This window comes from Rhinopithecus bieti, unplaced genomic scaffold, assembly GCF_001698545.2.
Source record: "Rhinopithecus bieti isolate Rb0 unplaced genomic scaffold, ASM169854v2 scaffold_4600, whole genome shotgun sequence".
Taxonomy (NCBI): Eukaryota; Metazoa; Chordata; class Mammalia; order Primates; family Cercopithecidae; genus Rhinopithecus; species Rhinopithecus bieti.
Window position 1 is genome coordinate 1,354,502 of NW_016804545.1, and position 19,155 is coordinate 1,373,656.

At 38.8% G+C, this 19,155-nt stretch overlaps 2 protein-coding genes across 4 annotated transcripts in view; one reads left to right on the forward strand and one right to left on the reverse strand.

Moving 5' to 3' along the window:
* The window catches only part of SPATA1 (spermatogenesis associated 1), a 59,908-nt gene extending 50,285 nt beyond the window's left edge, over positions 1–9,623 (forward strand). For both annotated transcript variants that reach the window (XM_017869119.1, XM_017869120.1), the window contains one exon: positions 9,537–9,623. The gene's annotated coding sequence lies outside the window, so the exon portion shown is untranslated. The remainder of the gene's footprint in view (positions 1–9,536) is intronic.
* CTBS (chitobiase) overlaps positions 1–18,366 on the reverse strand; it is a 45,726-nt gene extending 27,360 nt beyond the window's left edge. Inside the window, exons 1-6 of one of the 2 annotated variants that reach the window (XM_017869123.1) lie at positions 18,131–18,357; positions 14,518–14,656; positions 13,889–14,097; positions 9,517–9,688; positions 7,085–7,182; positions 6,604–6,765 (exon numbers count right to left, since the gene is read on the reverse strand). In XM_017869123.1, the coding sequence (XP_017724612.1) occupies positions 6,604–6,765; positions 7,085–7,182; positions 9,517–9,688; positions 13,889–14,097; positions 14,518–14,656; positions 18,131–18,307 (957 nt within the window). In that variant the 5' untranslated portion in view covers positions 18,308–18,357. Of the gene's footprint in view, positions 1–6,603; positions 6,766–7,084; positions 7,183–9,516; positions 9,689–13,888; positions 14,098–14,517; positions 14,657–18,130 lie in introns of both variants that reach the window. The other variant, XM_017869122.1, reaches the window with a different exon arrangement.
* Positions 18,367–19,155: the final 789 nt, after the last annotated feature.

The window sequence follows — 19,155 nt, forward strand, 5'->3', positions numbered from 1 at the left end:
TTTTTTATTATACTTTAAGTTCTAGGGTACATGTGCATAACGTGCAGGTTTGTTACATATGTATACTTATGCCATGTTGGTGTGCTGCACCCACCAACTCGTCAGCACCCATCAATTCATCATTTATATCATGTATAACTCCCCAATGCAATCCCTCCCTCCTCCCCCCTCCCCATGATAGGCCCCAGTGTGTGATGTTCCCCTTCCCGCGTCCAAGTGATCTCATTGTTCAGTTCCCACCTATGAGTGAGAACTAGGAAACTCCTTAAAGACATTTCTGAATTAATGCCAGTAATATTTACAACATCTGTCCTGGAATTAGAATCATCTCTTAAGAACATAAAGTATAATTTAAAAAAAAAAAAGGATGAGAAAGAAGACTACTTTGGGGCCAGGCGCGGTGGCTCACACCTGTAATACCAGCACTTGGGGAGGCCGAGGCAGGCAGCTCATGAGGTCGAAAGATCGAGACCATCCTGGCCAACATGGTGAAACTCCGTCTCTACTAAAAATACAAAAAAATTAGCCAGGCTTTGTGGTGCATGCCTATAGTCCCAGCTACTCTGGAGGCTGAGGCAGAAGAATTGCTTGAACCCGGGAGATGGAGGTTGCAGTGAGCTGAGAACGCGCCACTGAACTCCAGCCTGGAGACAGAGCAAAAAAAAAAAGAAACCACTTTGAAGGAAAATAATTCACCTGGTAAATGAATACACTGCAGTATATTTAAATATAGTAGACTAACTGTAATCAAGCATATCTCAGTCTATATCTTATATTCCATTCTTTAACATTTTTAGAACTAGACAAAGCCATGCATGCTCTACTAATAGCTGTGATTCATTATTTAAAAGCAACTTGTAGAACTTGTACTTAAATATGACAGATTGTTGAAGATTCAGGGGCAAACACAAAGACATATACCTTTGAATTTTGCCATCATTCTAGCTAGTACTTTGAGCCTTTTTGATATTATTAAGAAATTCAAATGTCTCAAAATTGTGAAGGATCAAAGGGCAAAAACTAAGCACATGTAAGACTAATTTATGCATGGTTAAGGCATATTTGCTTTCCAGAATATTGAGTCCAAGATGAGCTACTATTGCTGAAACAGCCCAATAGAATGATTCTCTTCAAACAAAACAGAAACTTGATTAATGTTGCTATAGAATTTTGCAATTAATAAAAAAGAAGGGCCGGGCGCAGTAGCTCACACCTGTAATCCCAGCCCTTTGGGAGGCCGAGGCGGGCAGATCACGAGGTCAGGAGATCGTGACCATCCTCCATCCTGGCTAACACTGTGAAACCCCATCTCTATTAAAAAAAAAATACAAAAAAATTAGTCGGGTGTGGTGACGGGCACCTGTAGTCCCAGCTACTTGGGAGGCTGAGGCAGGAGAATGTCGTGAACCTGGGAGGCGGAGCTTGCAGTGAGCTGAGATCAAGCCACAGCACTCCAGTCTGGGCAAAACAGCAAGACTCCATCGCAAAAAAAAAAAAAAAAAAAGAGGAAGGAAACAGTTATAACTAGATTTTTTTTCTAAAGTAGCATTAAATGGCCTTCAATGCTCACCAAAATGTTTCCTGAATTCTAAGACCTTAAAGAATGTATTTCTTCATGGAAACAGGGTAAAAAGGTGGTACCAGAGGCTGGGGTTGGGAAGAATAGATGTTTCAAAGGACACAAATTTTCAATTAGACAAGAACAATAAATATAAGAGATCTACTGTATCCCATGGTGACTATAGTTAATAACAATGTATTATGTTGAAAATTCCTAAGAGAATGGATTTTAAGTGTTTCTTACCATTTAAAAGGTATGTGAGGTAACACAAACGTTAAATAACTTGATTTAGCCATTTCACAATCTATAGATATAGCAAAACATCATTTTGTATGCCATAAATATAGATAATTTTTACCTGCCATTAAACTTTTTTTTAATTAAAAAAAAAAAAAAAAGAGGCCAAGTGTAGTGGCTCACACCTGTAATCCCAGCATTTTGGGAGGCCAAGTCAGGAGAATCACTTGAGGCCAGGAGTTCAAGACCAGCCTGGGCAATACAGAAAGACCCCGTCTCTACAAAAAGTAAAAAAATCAGCCAGGCATGATGGCACATGCCTACAGTCCTAGCTATTTGGTAGGCTGAGGCAGAAGGATTGCTTGAGCCTGGGAGGTCAAGGCTGCAGTGAGCCATGATTGTGCCACTGCACTCCATCCTGGGTGACAGAGCAAAACCTCATCTGAAAAAAAAAAAAAAAAAAAAGAATGTGTTCCTGCATTTGCACATTCATTAAGGAAAAAACAAGCCACAGATTACTAAGATCAGGATTACAAAGAAACAGTATATGGTAATATATACTGTCCTAAGATTTTATGTTAAATATTTTTAAATTACAGGCATACTTCATTTTATTGTACTTTGTTTTGTTGTGCTTTGCAGATACTAAATTTTTTGCAAATTGAAAGCTTATGGCAACTCTGTTGAACAAGTCTGTTGGTGCCATTTTTCCAACAGCAAGTGCTCATTTTGTGTCTCTGTGTCACATTTTGGCAATTCTTAAAATATTCCAAACTTTTTATTATTATATCTGTTATGGTGATCTGCAATCAGTGGTCTTTGATGCTACTATTGTGATTGTTTGTGGCACCATGAACTGCCCATATAAGACTTAATAACAATATTTGGCTGGGCACGATAGCTCACACCTGTAATGCCAACACTTTGGAAGGCCAACGTGGGAGGAACACTTGAAGTCAGGAGTTTCAGACCAGCCTGGCCAACATGGTGAAACCCTGTCTCTACTAAAAATACAAAAAATTAGCCGGGCTTGGTAGGGCATCCCTGTAATCCCAGCTACTTGGGAGGCTGAGGCACGAGAATCGCTTAAACCCGGGAAGCAGAGGTTGCAGTGAGTGGAGGTTGCAGTGAGCTGAGATCGCGCCACTGCACTCCAGCCTGGGTGACGGAGCGATACTCCATCTCAAAAAAAGAAAAAAAAAAGAGACTTAATAACGATATTGAAATTAGACTAATAACCTTACAATGGGAATTTTGCAAGGAATAAAGAAGAGGAAGAAAACAGTTATAACTAGATCGTTTTCTAAAGTGACATTAAATGGCCTTCAAGGCTCACCAAAATGTTTCCTGAATTCTAAGACCTTAAACAATGTGTTAGCCGGTGTGGTAGCCCATATGTGTAATCCCATGCCTTTGAGAGGTCAAAGCAGGCGGATCACTTGAGGTCAGGAGTTTGAGACCAGCCTGGCCTACATAGTGAAACCCGTCTCTACTAAAAATATAAAAATTAGCCTGGCATGGTGGCGAGTACCTGTAATCCCAGCTATGTGGGAAGCTGAGGAGTAGAGTTGCTTGAACCCAGGAGGCAGAGGGTGCAGTGAACCCAGATGGTGCCACTGCACTCCAGCCTGGGCGACAAAGCAAGACTCTGTCTCAAAAAAAAAAAAAAAAAACCAAAAACAAAGAAAGAAAAAAAGAAACTAGAATCCCTCTTCCCTAAAATGAGTCAAAGAAACCAGAGTCTCTTTTCCCCAAAGCCAGCCATAAAGTCTAAAACTGTTACTCTAACCTTTCCCACCACCACCTTTCTGTGTAATAGCTGGCCATAAAGAAATTAAGACCCTCATTCCAGAGCGGTCCTACCCTATACCCATGAGAAGAAATCCTTCGCAGAGAGAGGCCAAGAAAAATCTGAACAGACAGACCTTGCTGAGTTTTCCCACTCAGTCCGTTTGCATTAGCTCATGCCCTTTATTCTGATCACAATTCTACACAGCTGTCCATACTTCGTTGAACCTATGCACAAAAATGGACAGTTTTTCCTGCATCTTTGGGTTTTCATTCTGAAGACTCTCATGTCGTGTAAAATTATGATCAAACACATTTTAAAAGGCAGAGATCTCTTTCTTCAAATAAATCTTATATTGGAAGATGATGCCATTTAAGACTTTCCTAGCTAGACAGGAGAAGTCAATACCTGGCTTGAAAGCTCCAAGTACAGGCTGACTGTCTTGTTAGGGACTAATGAGGGTGGTAACTTTAAGTTGAAGCCAGTGTTCATTTACCATTCCAAAAACCTAGGGCATTTAAGAATTATGCTAAATTGACTCTGCCTGTGATCTATAAATGAAATAACACAGCCTGGCTCACAGCACATCTGTTTACTGAATATGCAAGTCTGCTGTTGAGATGTACTACTCAGAAAAAAAGAGATATCTTTCAAAATATTACTGCTCATTGACAATGCACTTGGTCACCCAAGAGCTCTGATGGAGAATACAAGATGAATGTTATTTTCATGCGTGCTAACACAACATCCATTCTGCAGCCCATGGAACAAGGAGTAATTCAACTTTTATTAATTAAGAAATAGATTTTGTAAGGCTGTAGCTGCCAGACAGTAACTCCTTTCATGGATCTGGCCAAAGTAAACTGAAAGCTTTCTGGAAAGGATTCACCATTCTAGATGCCATTAAGAACATTCATGATTCATGTATGGGAGGAGGTCAAAATATCCATATTAACAGGAGTTTGGAAGAAGTGGGTTATAACCCTCATGGCTGACATTGAGGGGTTCATGGCTTCAGTGAAGGAAGTAACTGCAGAGGTAATGGAAACAGCAAGAGAGCTAGAATTGCAGGTGAATCCTAAATATGTGACTAAATTGCTACAACCTCATGATAAAATTGGAATAGATGAGGAGCTACTTCTTATGAATATGCAAAGAAAGTGGTTTCTTGAGAATGGAATCTATTCCTAGTAGAATGCTGTGAACATTGTTCAAATAACAGCAGAGGATTTAGAATATTCCATAAACTTATTAATAAAGCAGCAGCAGGGTTTGATAGGGTTCACTCCAATTTTGAAAGAAGTTCTACTGTGGGTAAAATGCAGTCAAATAGCATCACGTTCTACAGAGAAATCTTTCGTGAAAGGAAGAGTCAATTGATATGGCAAACTTCACTGTTGTCTTATTTTAAGAAATTGCCACAGCCACCCCAGCCTTCAGCAAGCACCACCCTGATCAGTCAGCAGCCATCAATGTCAAGGCAAGACACTCTTCCAGCAAGCAGGTTATAACTTGCTAAAGGCTCAGATGATCATTATCATTTTTTAGCAATAAAGTATTTTTAAATTAAGGTATATACGTTTTTTAGACATAATGCTATTACACACTTAACAGACTACAGTATAGTGTAAACATAACTTTTACATGCATGGGGAAACTAAACATTCATGTCACTTGCTTTATTGCTATATTTACTTTATTGTGGTGGTCTAGAACTGACCCTGCAATATCTCTAAGGTATGCCTGTATATGTAATTTGTTACCTTAACTTTTAACAAACTATATATCCATGAAACACTGTTTCTAAGAACTGCATGTTTCTAAGAATGCTATGAAACAAGATTCTATGTCAAACAATTAAACTGCCTTATATATTACAGCACTTCTCAAATCCATTAATATAATGATTGTTATAAATCTCCAAGAGGGGCTTACAGTATATAGTGTTTTTCTAAATATATTTGGCCATGGCACACGTGTGTATATTTTGCACACAGGTGCATCTGTGTGTGTAATATTAACAGTTCCCAGGACAGACTAATATAAATACCATTTAGGAAAAGTAAGATTACAATACACTCTAGTTTCACTAATAGGTATATACCTTCAGCTCCAAACTTTAGAAAGCTCTACACTAAAGCTCTCTGTATAGTTGATATACAGGAATACACATGTATGTCAATTATAATTTATGACATGTAGTGTGTTTGCAGTCATTTTTTATAAATGGGTACCAGACCATTAGTTAAGAATATAAATCCTTGCTGAAATTCACTTCTATCATTTTAGTACTCCTTTTAAAGTAACATAATCCGAAATAAATTCAAAGAGGATTTGTACTTAGATTTTTGAGCCGTGGAAGAAGCTTTATAATGCTAATGATACATTATGAAAACTGTAACTTTTCTTTGACACTTTGGTATAGCAATTCCTATTAAACACTACTTGACAGAATTGCTAATTATTTGGTGTATTTCTTCCGATTTCCTTTATGTAATATTTTTGTAATTTTTGACATTGCTTATAATTTAATTATAAAATAAATTGAAAATGATAGTTTTTCCATTGTAAAGTCGATTATGACACCTCTTCTGTTTTCACCCTCATTCCCTCCTATGTTAAGAGTCTCATCAGAATCTGTAGGCCACTTTGAAATGGAGGCTTTCAGAGATAGTAACCTATTTTGGCCCAAAACCCTTTCAAAATCAACAGTCATCCTAACATAATTGTCAACTATTACAGAAATCCTGTTTGTGATATGCACATTTTTATGGCATCATCTAAATGACAAGTGGCCCAAGCAGAGTAGATTCACTATTAGCAAAACTCCAATTGCTCACCAGGGAACTAAAGTTCCTGATTACAAATTCAAAGACAAGTTTACTCATGTAAACAGCAGTCTGCATGTTATACCCTAAAAGAAAACTGACAGAAATTCTTGATATCAAACATCTAATTATGAAAATAATTATGAAAACTAATAGAATAAATGCTCATAATTTATGAAAAATCTTACTTTATAGTTATAATAAGGAGCCTGCTGATCTTTATCCCATTGGTTTCCAGAAATAGAACTATTTATTTGCTTCATGATCATTTTGTAGGGCACCTGACGTCCTGCAGCGTCACTACAAGGAGCCCCCCGGAAAGGGACTTTTGCAATGGTACAAACATGATCCTAGAAATGCAAAAGTACTCATGTTACAGATTATCAAGTATGGAATTCTTAAAAGCCAAATCAAAAATATATAAATTATTCAGAAATAAAACATATACCATAAATAGACAACCTGACTATACAGAATAAAGGTTAAAATAAATTTCATTATTAAATGAAAATGTATGATAATCATAAGCTTTCATAGAAGTAAAATAAATACTTTTATCTCAAACTATATTTCAGAAATTCTAAAGTTTATATATTTCTAATGAAAACAGAGAGACTCTAAAAAATATAATAGAGAATAAAAATTATGTAACAAATGACCTGTTCCTACCTCAGACAGATTCAGGCAGGTATAATCATAACCATACCAGGGAACACCCATTACAAGTTTCTTAGGATTAATGTTCATCTTGATGTAGTCATTATATCCTAGTCAAGCAGGGAGAGAAAAAGCATATTTGTTTCTCTTCATATGTCAATGTGTTCATACAAGCTATGCAACCATTCAGAATCTGTTTGTAAAAACAAGCACATTTATAAAAAGCACTAATAATGTTTAATATGATGTTATAAAACATCCCTTAACAACCATAAATTCTATATCTTGCTTTCTAAACCATTTCTCTTTGAATAAGAGAAAACATTCAAAACCATTAAGATCATATTGAAATAAAATATTCACAAAATCTTATTCTAAGAATAATGACACATTTCAGGAAAGTATGCTAATTGTATCTATTAATTGCTAAGACATGATGTACTTGATACTCTAGATTCTAAAGTTTCAACAAAGTTTTATAAATCTTAACTTTCTAGCAGTGATGGTCTCAGAGTTTCTTAGAAAGTACAAGTGTTCCATGTTTTGCAAATATTCTATAAGCATGAATGATAGCTGGGGATAAGAAATGTGTCATCTATAGTTGGAAGAAACAAAGAGAAAAATGAACAAATCCCTAGAACTATCAGTCCTTTTGTTGCCCAATGCTGCAAAACATGTTTTTCCACCGAGACATATTCACAGATTATCTAGAATGTTGAGGTAAATAACTGTATTACATTTTAGAGCCTTTAATGTTATTATGTACTATTAAATAACCAAAAATGGGGGGGTATGCATCAGTTCACAAACATATTGGTTTATTTAGTTTGTTCATTGATTTATTTATGATACAAAGTATCACTATGTTGCTCAGGCTGGTCTGAACTCCTGGCCTCATGTGATCTTCCCACCTCAGCCTCCCAAGGCTTGAACGTTTTATTGATAGAAGATAATTATCATATCTTTCCTGAAACACAGTTTGGGAACCCTCAATTAATAATTACTTCTCAAGCCTGTAATCCCAGCACTTTGGGAGGCCGAGACGGGCGGATCACGAGGTCAGGAGATCGAGACCATCCTGGCTAACACGGTGAAACCCCGTCTCTACTAAAATACAAAACTAGCCGGGCGAGGTGGCGGGCGCCTGTAGTCCCAGCTACTCGGGAGGCTGAGGCAGGAGAATGGCGTAAACCCGGGAGGCGGAGCTTGCAGTGAGCTGAGATCTGGCCATTGCACTCCAGTCCGGGCGACAGAGCGAGACTCCGCCTCAAAAAAAAAAAAAAAAAAAAAAAAAAAAAAAAAAAAAATTAGCAAATAATTACTTCATAATTTTAACAGAATAACTTATTTTTCAACTTTAAGTAAGTATGTGTCTAGGCACAATGGTTCATGCCTGTAATTGAAGCACTTTGGGAGGCTAAGGTGGGAGGATTACTTGAGGCCAGCCTGGGCAACAGAGTATGACCCCGTCTCCTTAAAAAAAATCTTTTTTAAATTAGCTGGGCATGGTGGTGCATGCCTGTATGGTGAGGCTACTCAGGGGGCTGAGCTTGGGGAGGTCACTTGAGCCCAAGAAGTCCAGGTTACAGTGGGCCATCATAGTGCCACTGCACTCCAGCATGGGCAACAAAGTAAGACTCTGTCTCAAAAAAGAGAAAAATGAAAATATTAGCTGGGCATAGTGGCATGCACCCATAGTCCCAGCTACTCAGGAGGCTAAGGCTGAGCTCGGGAGGTTGAGGCTGCAGTGAGCCCTGATCGTGCCACTGCACTCCAGCTTGGGTGATGGAGTGAGACCCTGCATCAAAAAAATAAAAATTAAAATTAACAAAAGAGCAAGCAATCTTTTATTTAGTTGACTGATGGAATACAAACCAATCCAAACTTTGAAGAGGATAATGCAAAGACTACATCATATGAATGACAGGTCAAAAGTACTCCAATTATAATAGGAATATAATTTTTAATTTATTACAGATACTAAAAGAAGTTAATGCCTATCCTATTTAATCATGCAATGAAGGTACCCAACCATAACTATCTTTGCTGTTATATAACACTGGTTATTTCAACAAAAATATCCTGTCAAATTCTAGATAAACATGTGATTTCATGACAAGAATACTGGACCAGAAATGAGAATACCTGATTAAGCCCCAACTATATAATACTTAATAGTTATGCAATCATGAGCAGTTAATTCTTTTTATCTCATCTAGAAATATACTATACCACAAGATTGTTAGCAGAATTAAGTGAAAATCAAAACGTTAAAACTTTTGTAAACTTTAAAGTTTTCAATTAAGTGATTTTTAAATGTTTGAAGCAAGCTTTACAATTGAAAAACATATACAAATGACTTAGAAATACTGAAAACAACTTAATATTTTAATTTCTAGAATATTACTAATATTATTAATAAATGATCATGTTTAGAGGCTTACCAGTTAATGTCTGATTATAGGGAGCATTGGCTGCTGCAATACATTCTGACCAGATCTGACTTTGTTCATCATAAGACATCACAAAGAGGAAGTCACAAGCATCTGCGATTCCAGTATAATTATAGCATCTTCTGTCTATGTTCTTTGGAGACCAAGCTACATCAAAGGTTACCTGTGTAAAAAAATCTTACTATTTTATGTAACATGATCAAATATGCATATTATGTCAGATTTTAAACTTATATATATTTTTACCTTATACTACACAAGGAAAAAGAACTGCTTACAGTATATGAATGTAGGGTTTGACACACATAGAACTTGAACCATTCTAAGAAATATTTTTTGCTTACACTTGACTGAGTCAGACATATATTTGGACATACAGGAGCAGGACACTATATAGAAGATGGCCTTCAAACTCAAAATGTCTTCAAACGCTAGGCTGGTACCTCAGCTGATTAAAAGAAGCAGGTATAATGACAACAGGATATGGTGATGCCCCTGAGCAATTAGAGAGTAAAGGCACACTAAAAGAATTCAAATACAAAAGTTTTTAAAATATTGTACAGGTTAAATATGTCACCTCTTGGCACAACCTGACTGGGTTGCAAGTTTCAGCCCGTGATTCATAATCACCTTATATGGTAGGTTTGGCCCAATATTAGTTAGACAATAATGGTGTCTTATGGCCACAGGTATAGATTAATCAAGTCAAAATGTTGAACAAATCATTTAAATGATCTTATTTTATAGAAATATTCAAATAAATGTTGAGTAATATATTATCTTTCATTTTTTTTTCTTTTCTTTTTTGAAATGGAGTCTCGCTGTGTTGCCCAGGGTGGAGTGCAGTGGTGCGATCTCGGCTCACTGCAACCTGTGCCTCCTGGGTTCAAGTGATTCTCCTGCCTCAGCCTCCCAAATAGCTGGGATTACAGGCATGTGCCACCACGCCCAGCTAATTTTTTTGTATTTTTAGTAGAGACAGGGTTTTGCCATGTTGCCCAGGCTGGTCTCAAACTCCTAACCTCAGCTGATCTGCCAGCCTCAGCCTCCCAAAGTGCTTACAGGCGTGAGCCACCGCACCCAGCTTTATCTTTCATTTTGAATAGTGAGCCAGCCTTCAACAAGAATATGTCTCTTTATGTTTATTGCCTTAATGAAGGATTAATTAGCCTTATTTTATATATGTACAAATGTTCTAAAACTTCATTAAAAGTTGTTTTCCCCCCTTAATTAGGCATTCAGTAAACACTGATTATTTTTAAAACTGAGATACTTTAGGTAACATTTTTATACTTTGAACAATTTATTCTAGCAAAACTCTTTTTAGGACTTCCTCAAAGTTATCTTTATAATTCCCTGAGTATTAGCACTTTACAATTATAAGCTTTGCTCAATAGTTTTCCAGCAAAATAAGTTATGAAGTAAAATTTTTACATATTGGATCCTATTTTATCACTGCCTCCTATTACCAAATGAAAGGTATATTATAGTAATAGAGAAAATAAATGACTACATCTAAGCAAGTAAATTTCAAATCCATTTTGTAAGAGTATTTTCACCAGCATTTTCTCTCACAGTTAATCTCATATTTTTGAGAAGGTACTATTATTATATTAGACAAGAAAGCAAAAGACTTGGGTGCTACTGTCAGCTCTGTTATAATTAGGTCTATATCATTGCTAAGTCACTTAAAGCATCTGCATTTTTCCCGCCTATAAAAATGAGGGTATAGAAAGAACTCTTCAAGGCATTTATTTCTAGCTCTTTAATTCTGCGACCACAATTCTGTAAACTAAAGTTATTATATTATCCCCAAAACTAATTCCACCTCTAGATTCTCTAGTCATTTTTTGTTGGTTACCAGTTTAAAAACTCTGGGGCCACTGTCTGATTCTTTCTTCCCTTACTTCCAAAATCTAACCTCACGTCTTCCTTTGGGTGGCCTTTCACAGTTGTTCTGCCCCTTCCTTTCCATTAATTAATTTATTTAATATGTGTTTATTGTACACTTGCTGATTTAGGATTATGTCATCATCCAAATCAAACTAAATCCCTTGATACTGTATTGTTCTGTTAGTAGTCCTTACTGGTCTTCCTTCTTCTTCTAGTTTTACATACTCCTACAGAATAATTTCCCCAAACACTATTTTACACACATAACCCATTACACACAGAATAAAATGCACAGTCCTCAACCTGACATTCTGGATCTTCCACAATCTGGCCTACCTTTGCAACTGTCCCTCCCACTAAGTCACCTAACATGAACTTGACATGTAGCCCAAATTGTTCTCCTCACCTCTCAAGAGATGGAAAGAGATATTCCTACTGCAAGGATTTTGCTCAATCTCTTCCTCTCTGCTCTTTCACTACAGCTTAACCAGGATTGTCAAATAGGTTGTTTTCCATATATTCCACACATCAATTCTAACCTATTAGTAATGACTATCTAGAGAATGAAGGAAATGTTTCTGAAGCCAAAATGTGTGAGGAGGAGAAGGGGTATGGTGGCCTATATGCCAGGCATCTGCTATTCTTAATCTACATTGTACTCTCCTGACAAGTTGAATTCCATACTGACAAATCTTCCCTATTTGCATAAAACCATAGAAATGTCAGTCCTCATATTGCTTATTATTTTACCAGTAATTCTCAAATTATTTTACCTGTAATTCTCAAATTCATGATGATCAACTCTACCAGAATCACCTAGAACACTTTGCAAAAATACAGTTCTCTAAGCTCTATCCCAGACCTACTGAGTCAATCTCAGTGATATGGTTTGGATCTGTGTCCCTGCCCAAATCTCATGTTGAATTGTAATCCCCAATGTTGGAGTAGGGCCTGATAGGAGGTGACTGGATTACAGGGGCAGATTTCCCCCTCCAGTGCTGTTCACGTGATAGAGTTCTCACAAGATCTGATTGTTTAAAAGTATGTGGCACCTCCCCACTCTCTCTCTTGCTCCTTCTCTGGCCATTTGAAGCGCTGATCCCACTTTGCCTTCCACCGTGACTGTAAGTTTTCCTGAGGCCTCCGAGAAGCCAAGCAGATGTCAGCATCATGCTTCCTGTATAGCCTGCAGAACCGTGAGCCAATTAAAGCTACTGTCTTTATAAATTACCCAGTCTCAGGTATTTCTTTTTTTTTTTTTTTTGAGACGGAGTCTCGCTCTGTCACCCAGGCTGGAGTGCAGTGGCGCGATCTTGGCTCACTGCAAACTCCGCCTCCCGGATTCACTCCATTCTCTTGCCTCAGTCTCCCGAGTAGCTGGGACTACAGGTGCCCGCCGCCACGCCCGGCTAATTTTTTGTATTTTTTTTAGTAGAGACAGGGTTTCACCATGGTCTCGATCTCCTGACCTCGTAATCCGCCCACCTCGGCCTCCCAAAGTGCTGGGATTAAAGGCGTGAGCCACCGTGCCCGACCTCAGGTATTTCTTTATAGCAATGTGAGAACAAACTAATACACTTAGGATATTTTAAACAAGCACTCTCAGGTAATTCTGAGACAGGAATCAGTGGTTTATAATACTCATAATGCTCTATACTGAATAAATTTTTAAGCATTCTGTTAGATATCAAGGAGCTGCACCCTGTCTTCAAAAAAACTCACTGTCTAGCCTATTACTTCTTAACTATAATCACCAATGAAACTTTTTTAAAATTGTGGACTCTGGGATTACCCAAAACCTTTTGAAAAATCATTTCTGGGAGTAAGTTCAAAGTGCGCATGTGTGTGTAAAAGTAAACACACGTTTACTTTTTCTTAAGATCTATGGTTATCTTGATATGTGGCTAGGTTTGAGGATCACTAATGTGGGTTCACATTATCCTCTGTTACCCATCTGTTGTCTGGCAAGATTTCTTGTGTTGTTACCTTCTGCTTTAATCATGTTCATTATGGCAGTGGGGAAGCACACTGCCTATTGTCATAGCTGTCACACTTCTGTGTAGTTAGTCCTTTAAGCTTTACTGGGCCTTGGGTGCAAGTAATTCAGAGACTGTGCAGCAAGTGATACACTTCTCCAGAATTACCTCTACTCCTGGGTTGTTTCTGTCCTGCATTGGTAAAAGCTGGTTAGGCCCCCCCTTGATTTTTGTTCTCCCATTGTCTAACACTTCTAACTGTGCTACAAGGCAAGTAGTAGGGTAATCCCAGTGTTGTATTTTGATGTAAATAGAGAATAGTGCTTTTAAATTCCTTAAATAAGAACATCAAAGGCTCCAGAAAAATTTTTTAAGAAATAAGTGCTGAAACTCCCATTGCATTACTATAAAACTAAGATTATATTAGTTTTACCTTCATGAGTATATTCTGATATGGAAAATATGAGGTTTCCAAAGAATAAATGAATTTTTACCTGTGATCCCTCAATTTCACGATGGAAAGTGTCTGTAGTTTCTTTGACTAAAGCAGTTAATGCATCATATTCAGGTGATAAACAATTAACTTCTTGCTCTATATCGATATTAATTCCATCCATATATTGTGTTTTGGCCAAATTAACTTTTTGAGCTATCCAGGATGCTCTGAAAGCAGGATCAATGATATCCTTTAAGGATACATCTCCTGTGGAAGAAGTATATATCTTTTGAACATGTATGCAAAAACATTTCATTATTTTGGAAGACTAAGCCCCTAATTGAAGTTTTCCAAATAGAGAAAGAATTTACCAAAGTAACAGAAAGCCATTACTCACCAATCTCCAAAATAACCATTATAAATCATTAGTAAAATTGTTCTCAAGTTAAAAGCAGAAATTGTGGTCATCATGCTAATTTGCCAATTACATTTTGCTCAAAACCATACAGTGGTTTAATTCGTTTAAAAAGGTCTGTATTTGTGAAATGAATTACACAGTATCTAAGATTATAGGATTCTAACAAAAACAGATAAACATAAAAGGAGTTTTTTGGAAAGCCGGGACTATAGCAAGTGATACAGATAAATTTCCCAATTGCTGGACACATAAATCTGGTAACAGCGTACCTTTAAGTACTACTCTGGCTCCTTTTGAATGAGCGTAGCACATAAGTTCTGAGTCATATTTTCCAAATGTTGCCACAGTTGTAATCTGTGACCAGTCATAGGATTTCCAAATTTTCTGTCCAACATCAAACACAAAGACCTGCCAGAACAAGGATAAGCACCATCATTTAAACCAAGACTATTATGCTGACCATCCAAAATACCATTCATCAAACACCACCATACACCAAACACTATGGTGGCAGTGAGAGTACAATAGTAAATAAGACACAGGAGTCCCAATATAATTGGTGGCAGGGGTAATTAGCCAGGCTGGGAAAGAGGGGAAGGATGGGCCAGGAAGGAATAATGGCAAGTGCCAAGGCCTGGAGGCAGAGACAGCGTGGTGGTTGCGTAACTAAATATTTAGTATGGTCGACGTCTAGAATTTGGGGAGAGAGCATTAGTGAAGGACCAGAGTGATAGGCACGGGTTAAATCATGAAAGGCTTCATAAGGCTCTATTGAGAAGTTAGTACTACCTTGTTTATCCTGCATTTTCAGCTGCAGTGGAAAATGGATTAAAGAGAGACCAAAAGTGGAGGCAGAATGTGGAAGCTGTTGGAGGAATCCAAGTAAGAGATGATGGAGACCCCAACTAAAATTGTGGAGCAGTGGAGTTAAGTAAACAGATCTGGAAGATCCTAAGGAGGCAAAATTGACAGGACTTTGTGACTAATCGAATGAGTGATCAAAGGAGAGAAATTTGATAATACTCAAGTTTCTGGTTACTGCGGATGGAGCCATAAATACTACATTTACTGTTTGTTTGTTTGGTGAAGCTAGCTTCTTAGAATAGTACTTAGGTCAAATTCTAAGGCAGCTCATGTTGTGTTTCTCTGATATTTTCTTCCTACAATTAATTTAAGAAGCATGAAAGCCTCACTGATTATTTTTATTTTATTCCAAGGTATGAATTCATTGATTTGACAAGTATTTATTGAATTTCCAATAAGGTACAAGGAGAGTATTTTGCTAGGCTCTAAGGACATAAAGATTAATGAGAGAGACCAGGTCCAGTAAGGAGTTAATTAATTACAACGGTATTAAGGACTGTAGAGGTTGCAGGGGGCCATGCCAGCATATAAAGGGGACCTGCTAGCCAGATGGAGCAGGAAAACTTTTCTGAGGACTACATGCTTTCGTAGAGGGCTGAAATCAGCAGAATGATGGAAGAGATGTACCTATGGACAAAAGATTGCATTCTCAACTGAGGAAAGAGAAAGCCCAAAGGTCGCCACACCTCAGGAGAATTCTGAGATTCTGGAACTGAAAAAGGTCAATGTAGGTAGAGCACAGAAATCCTGCAAGTATGTGGAACTGGATAAAACCCTTAAGGTCGGTACAGAAAGATTAAGTAGGGCTTCCAAGACCATTGAAGAGGTTGTATTTTATCTTGGGATCAGTGGGAATCAATTAGAGTTTTAATTCAGGGGATTTGTATTACAAAAGAGATCACTGGGTCCTTGTGAGGGGAATGAATGAGGCAGAGGCAGTGGGGACAGTAGCTGTAAAAGTTAAACCAGGCATTTCTTAATTTTCTCAACCTCTTTTTTTTTTTTTAACTTTTCAGAATTAACTACACATAACTCATCTTTTCTGCTAAGCAATTTCCCACTGAAATAATAAAACTTCATAATGTGAAATTAAGTGGCCCATTGTTTTCAGAATCACATTTCTATCAAAACTTCTATTTTAGTTCTGATAACTAAGATTCTATTTGTTTAAAAAATACTAAGAGCCTGTGATATAATAGATATCCTTAAAAAAAAAAAAAGCTGGGTGAACTAATTGAAAATATAAGGGAAAAATGCCATGTAGTCTAGTTTCTGTGTTTGAAAAACACAGAAAACGCCAGTAAAGACCATTTACCATGAACATAATTACCGGGAGTGCAACGATAAAGAATAGAGCATAGGATTGTTGCTTCTCTTGGAAATGAGTTGGTTTTCAAAGTGCCTAAGCCCACTAAGGTACTGGGTAACAATAACATCTTTCACATTTTTTTTTTTTTTTTTTTTTTTGGTTTTTGAGAGCATAGATCTTGCTGGAGTGCAGTGGCGTGATCTTGGCTCACTGCAACCTTCCACCTCCCGCTCTGCCTCCCAGGTTCAAATGGATTCTCCTGCCTCAGCCTCCTGAGTAGCTTGGATTACATGTGCCCACCACCATGCCCAGCTAATTTTTGTATTTTTGGTAGAGACGGGGTTTCACCATGTTGGCCAGACTGTTCTCAAATTCCTGACCTCAAGTGATCCACCCACCTTGGCCTCATAAAGTGCTTCTCAATCTCAAAAAGAGATTGAGAAAATTAAGAAAAAGTCTGGTTTAACTTTTACAGCTACTGTCCTCACTGCCTCTGCCACCGCGCTGGGCCTCAGATTGTTTAAAACATTTTAATTGGGAGGCCATTATGCTGAAACAGCTCCAACTGCCTTGGATTTCCTGCTTAAGCAAACTCCAGCCCAATGTCAATAATGAAAGGAAACTTAAGCTTAACCTATCAGAAACTGCCAACTAACCTCTAACTAGGAATTCTCCACCAAGTCATAGCTAAATAAGGCAAACAGTCATAGCCAACCAAGTAATTATTTTCCTTTGCTTCCCTGTTCAGCCTATAAAAACCCATGCTACTAAAGCAGACCTCTCTGAATCCCTTCTGGTTTAAGTACTGCCGATTCATAAGTTGTTCTTCGCTCAAATAAACAAGGGTATCCTACTTTGTCTGAAATCTTTCTTTTAATAAGATGTTAGGTTTCCACACTAGGCAGGTTCTTCGTAAACACTTTCACCATTTTTATTTCTTCTCCTAAGTCATGTCACTTTTTTTACTGGCATCTAAGTGTCCCTGCCTCAGGCTAATGGACTAGATTAAGAACTAGGAATCATGCTACTTCTACAAAAGAATCGTTCTTTGGATTAAACCTTTGGACCTTCCTGATGTCATCCAATTCCTGCTTTCAGTCATCGAAGTGGGCAGTCAGGTGGTTTTAATATTGCACCAGAAGGTGTTTGATTAAAGTTGCCAGAAGCGTTATAAATTGTTATGCGGATAGAAGGAAAATGTACTGAAAACTATTTTTTACCACTCTTCTTGGGTGGTTTTGAGGTACTTTAAAGGAAAGGGCTAGCAGGTATAGAAAACTAAAGGTAAGTAAAATACTCTGCATTCTAATGTACTGTTGGAGTGCTGAGATTCTTTCAAACGAAATCCTCATTCTCTTGGAAACTGAGAAATGGATTATTCTACCTTGTTTGCTTTTTACACGCAGAGTACCTCGGCAGAGGCACAGCAGGGGAATGAAAGGAGCTTGCCTTAGGAGGCAAATCTGGTTTGAACACTCGCCTGCCTACGCAGGCACTTACAGGCTGTGAGGCCTGTGAGGAGTTACTCAACTTCTCTGAGCCCGAGCTTCCTCATCTATAAATTGAAGGATCCGTAAACAGGAAGGCCCTCATTGAGTGGTCAAAGTTGGTTTCGGCGCCCACGGCACCTCTCCTTAGGGTTCGGTTCTACTCTAACTTTTCTTCGTGCCCTGAGGCCCAGACCTAGAGGAGCAGAAGAAGGCGCTGACCTCGAAATCTGGATGGTGGAGAATCGGACGGCAGAGCTCGGGCTCCGGGCATGGGCAGTCGGTCCCGGCCGCGAGCGACAGCGCCAGCAGCGCCAGCAGCGCCAGCAGCGCTAGACCCCGGATGCCGCGCGGCGGGCTAGAGAGGAGGCGCCAGCGTCGAAGCTGCAGTCGGGACATGGCAGCAGGTCGATGGGGCCGCAGTGTGTTCCTACCGCCTGGGTGGGCGGGGCCTGCTGCGCCTCAGGGCAGGGAGGGGCGGGGAAGGATGAGGAGGGGCGGGGCTCCGGGGCGGGCGGGGAGGTCGGGCGTCGAGCGTCTCGGGGCGCTGCGGGTGGGTGAAGTTAGGTGGCTGCTGGAGCGTCTCCGGGGACAACCAGTGTCTGCGGCGCCGAGAGGGCCGTTCGTGGACTCAAATGGGTATCAGCCCTACCGTTTATAGTCCCCCCAATAGTCTGCATCTCGTTTTGTCGTGTTGGTCGAGTACTCCTTGTGGAGTCTGAAGGTACAAGGGGATCCCCAAAATGGAGAAGTGGGTGTCTTTGGAAGGGCCTACTGAGTAACATGGTTGGAGTGGCCAAAAGACTTTTAGTTTTTATTTTGCTACTCAAAAGCTGGAATACCAAAAATTTTTACTTACGGATATCAGGTCTTAAGATCGTAGTTTGAATTCAAGCATCTAATTTTGTCTACTACTGTTAAAAATCAAGTAACAACCTAAACACACAAAGACAAAGAGATAACAGCAACAAAATGTTGGAAGCTAGAGAGCGCAAGTATGAGTATGAGAGGTAAATCGGAAAAGGGGGCGATTAGTCGAAGGCTGCTCAAGGACTCTGATCGCTAGATCCCTTTTCCGGCTTCATGCCTCTGGGCAGCTGCCCCTCTTTCCCACCCACGGGCTCCCACCCCGGCTGAATTCCCTGGAGGGGATAAATTCTCTGCTGACTGGGTAATCCACCTAAAACAGAGAATAAGTGGCTTTTTGCCTACTGAAAACTGAAACCCCTCGCTAGGCTGATCAGAAT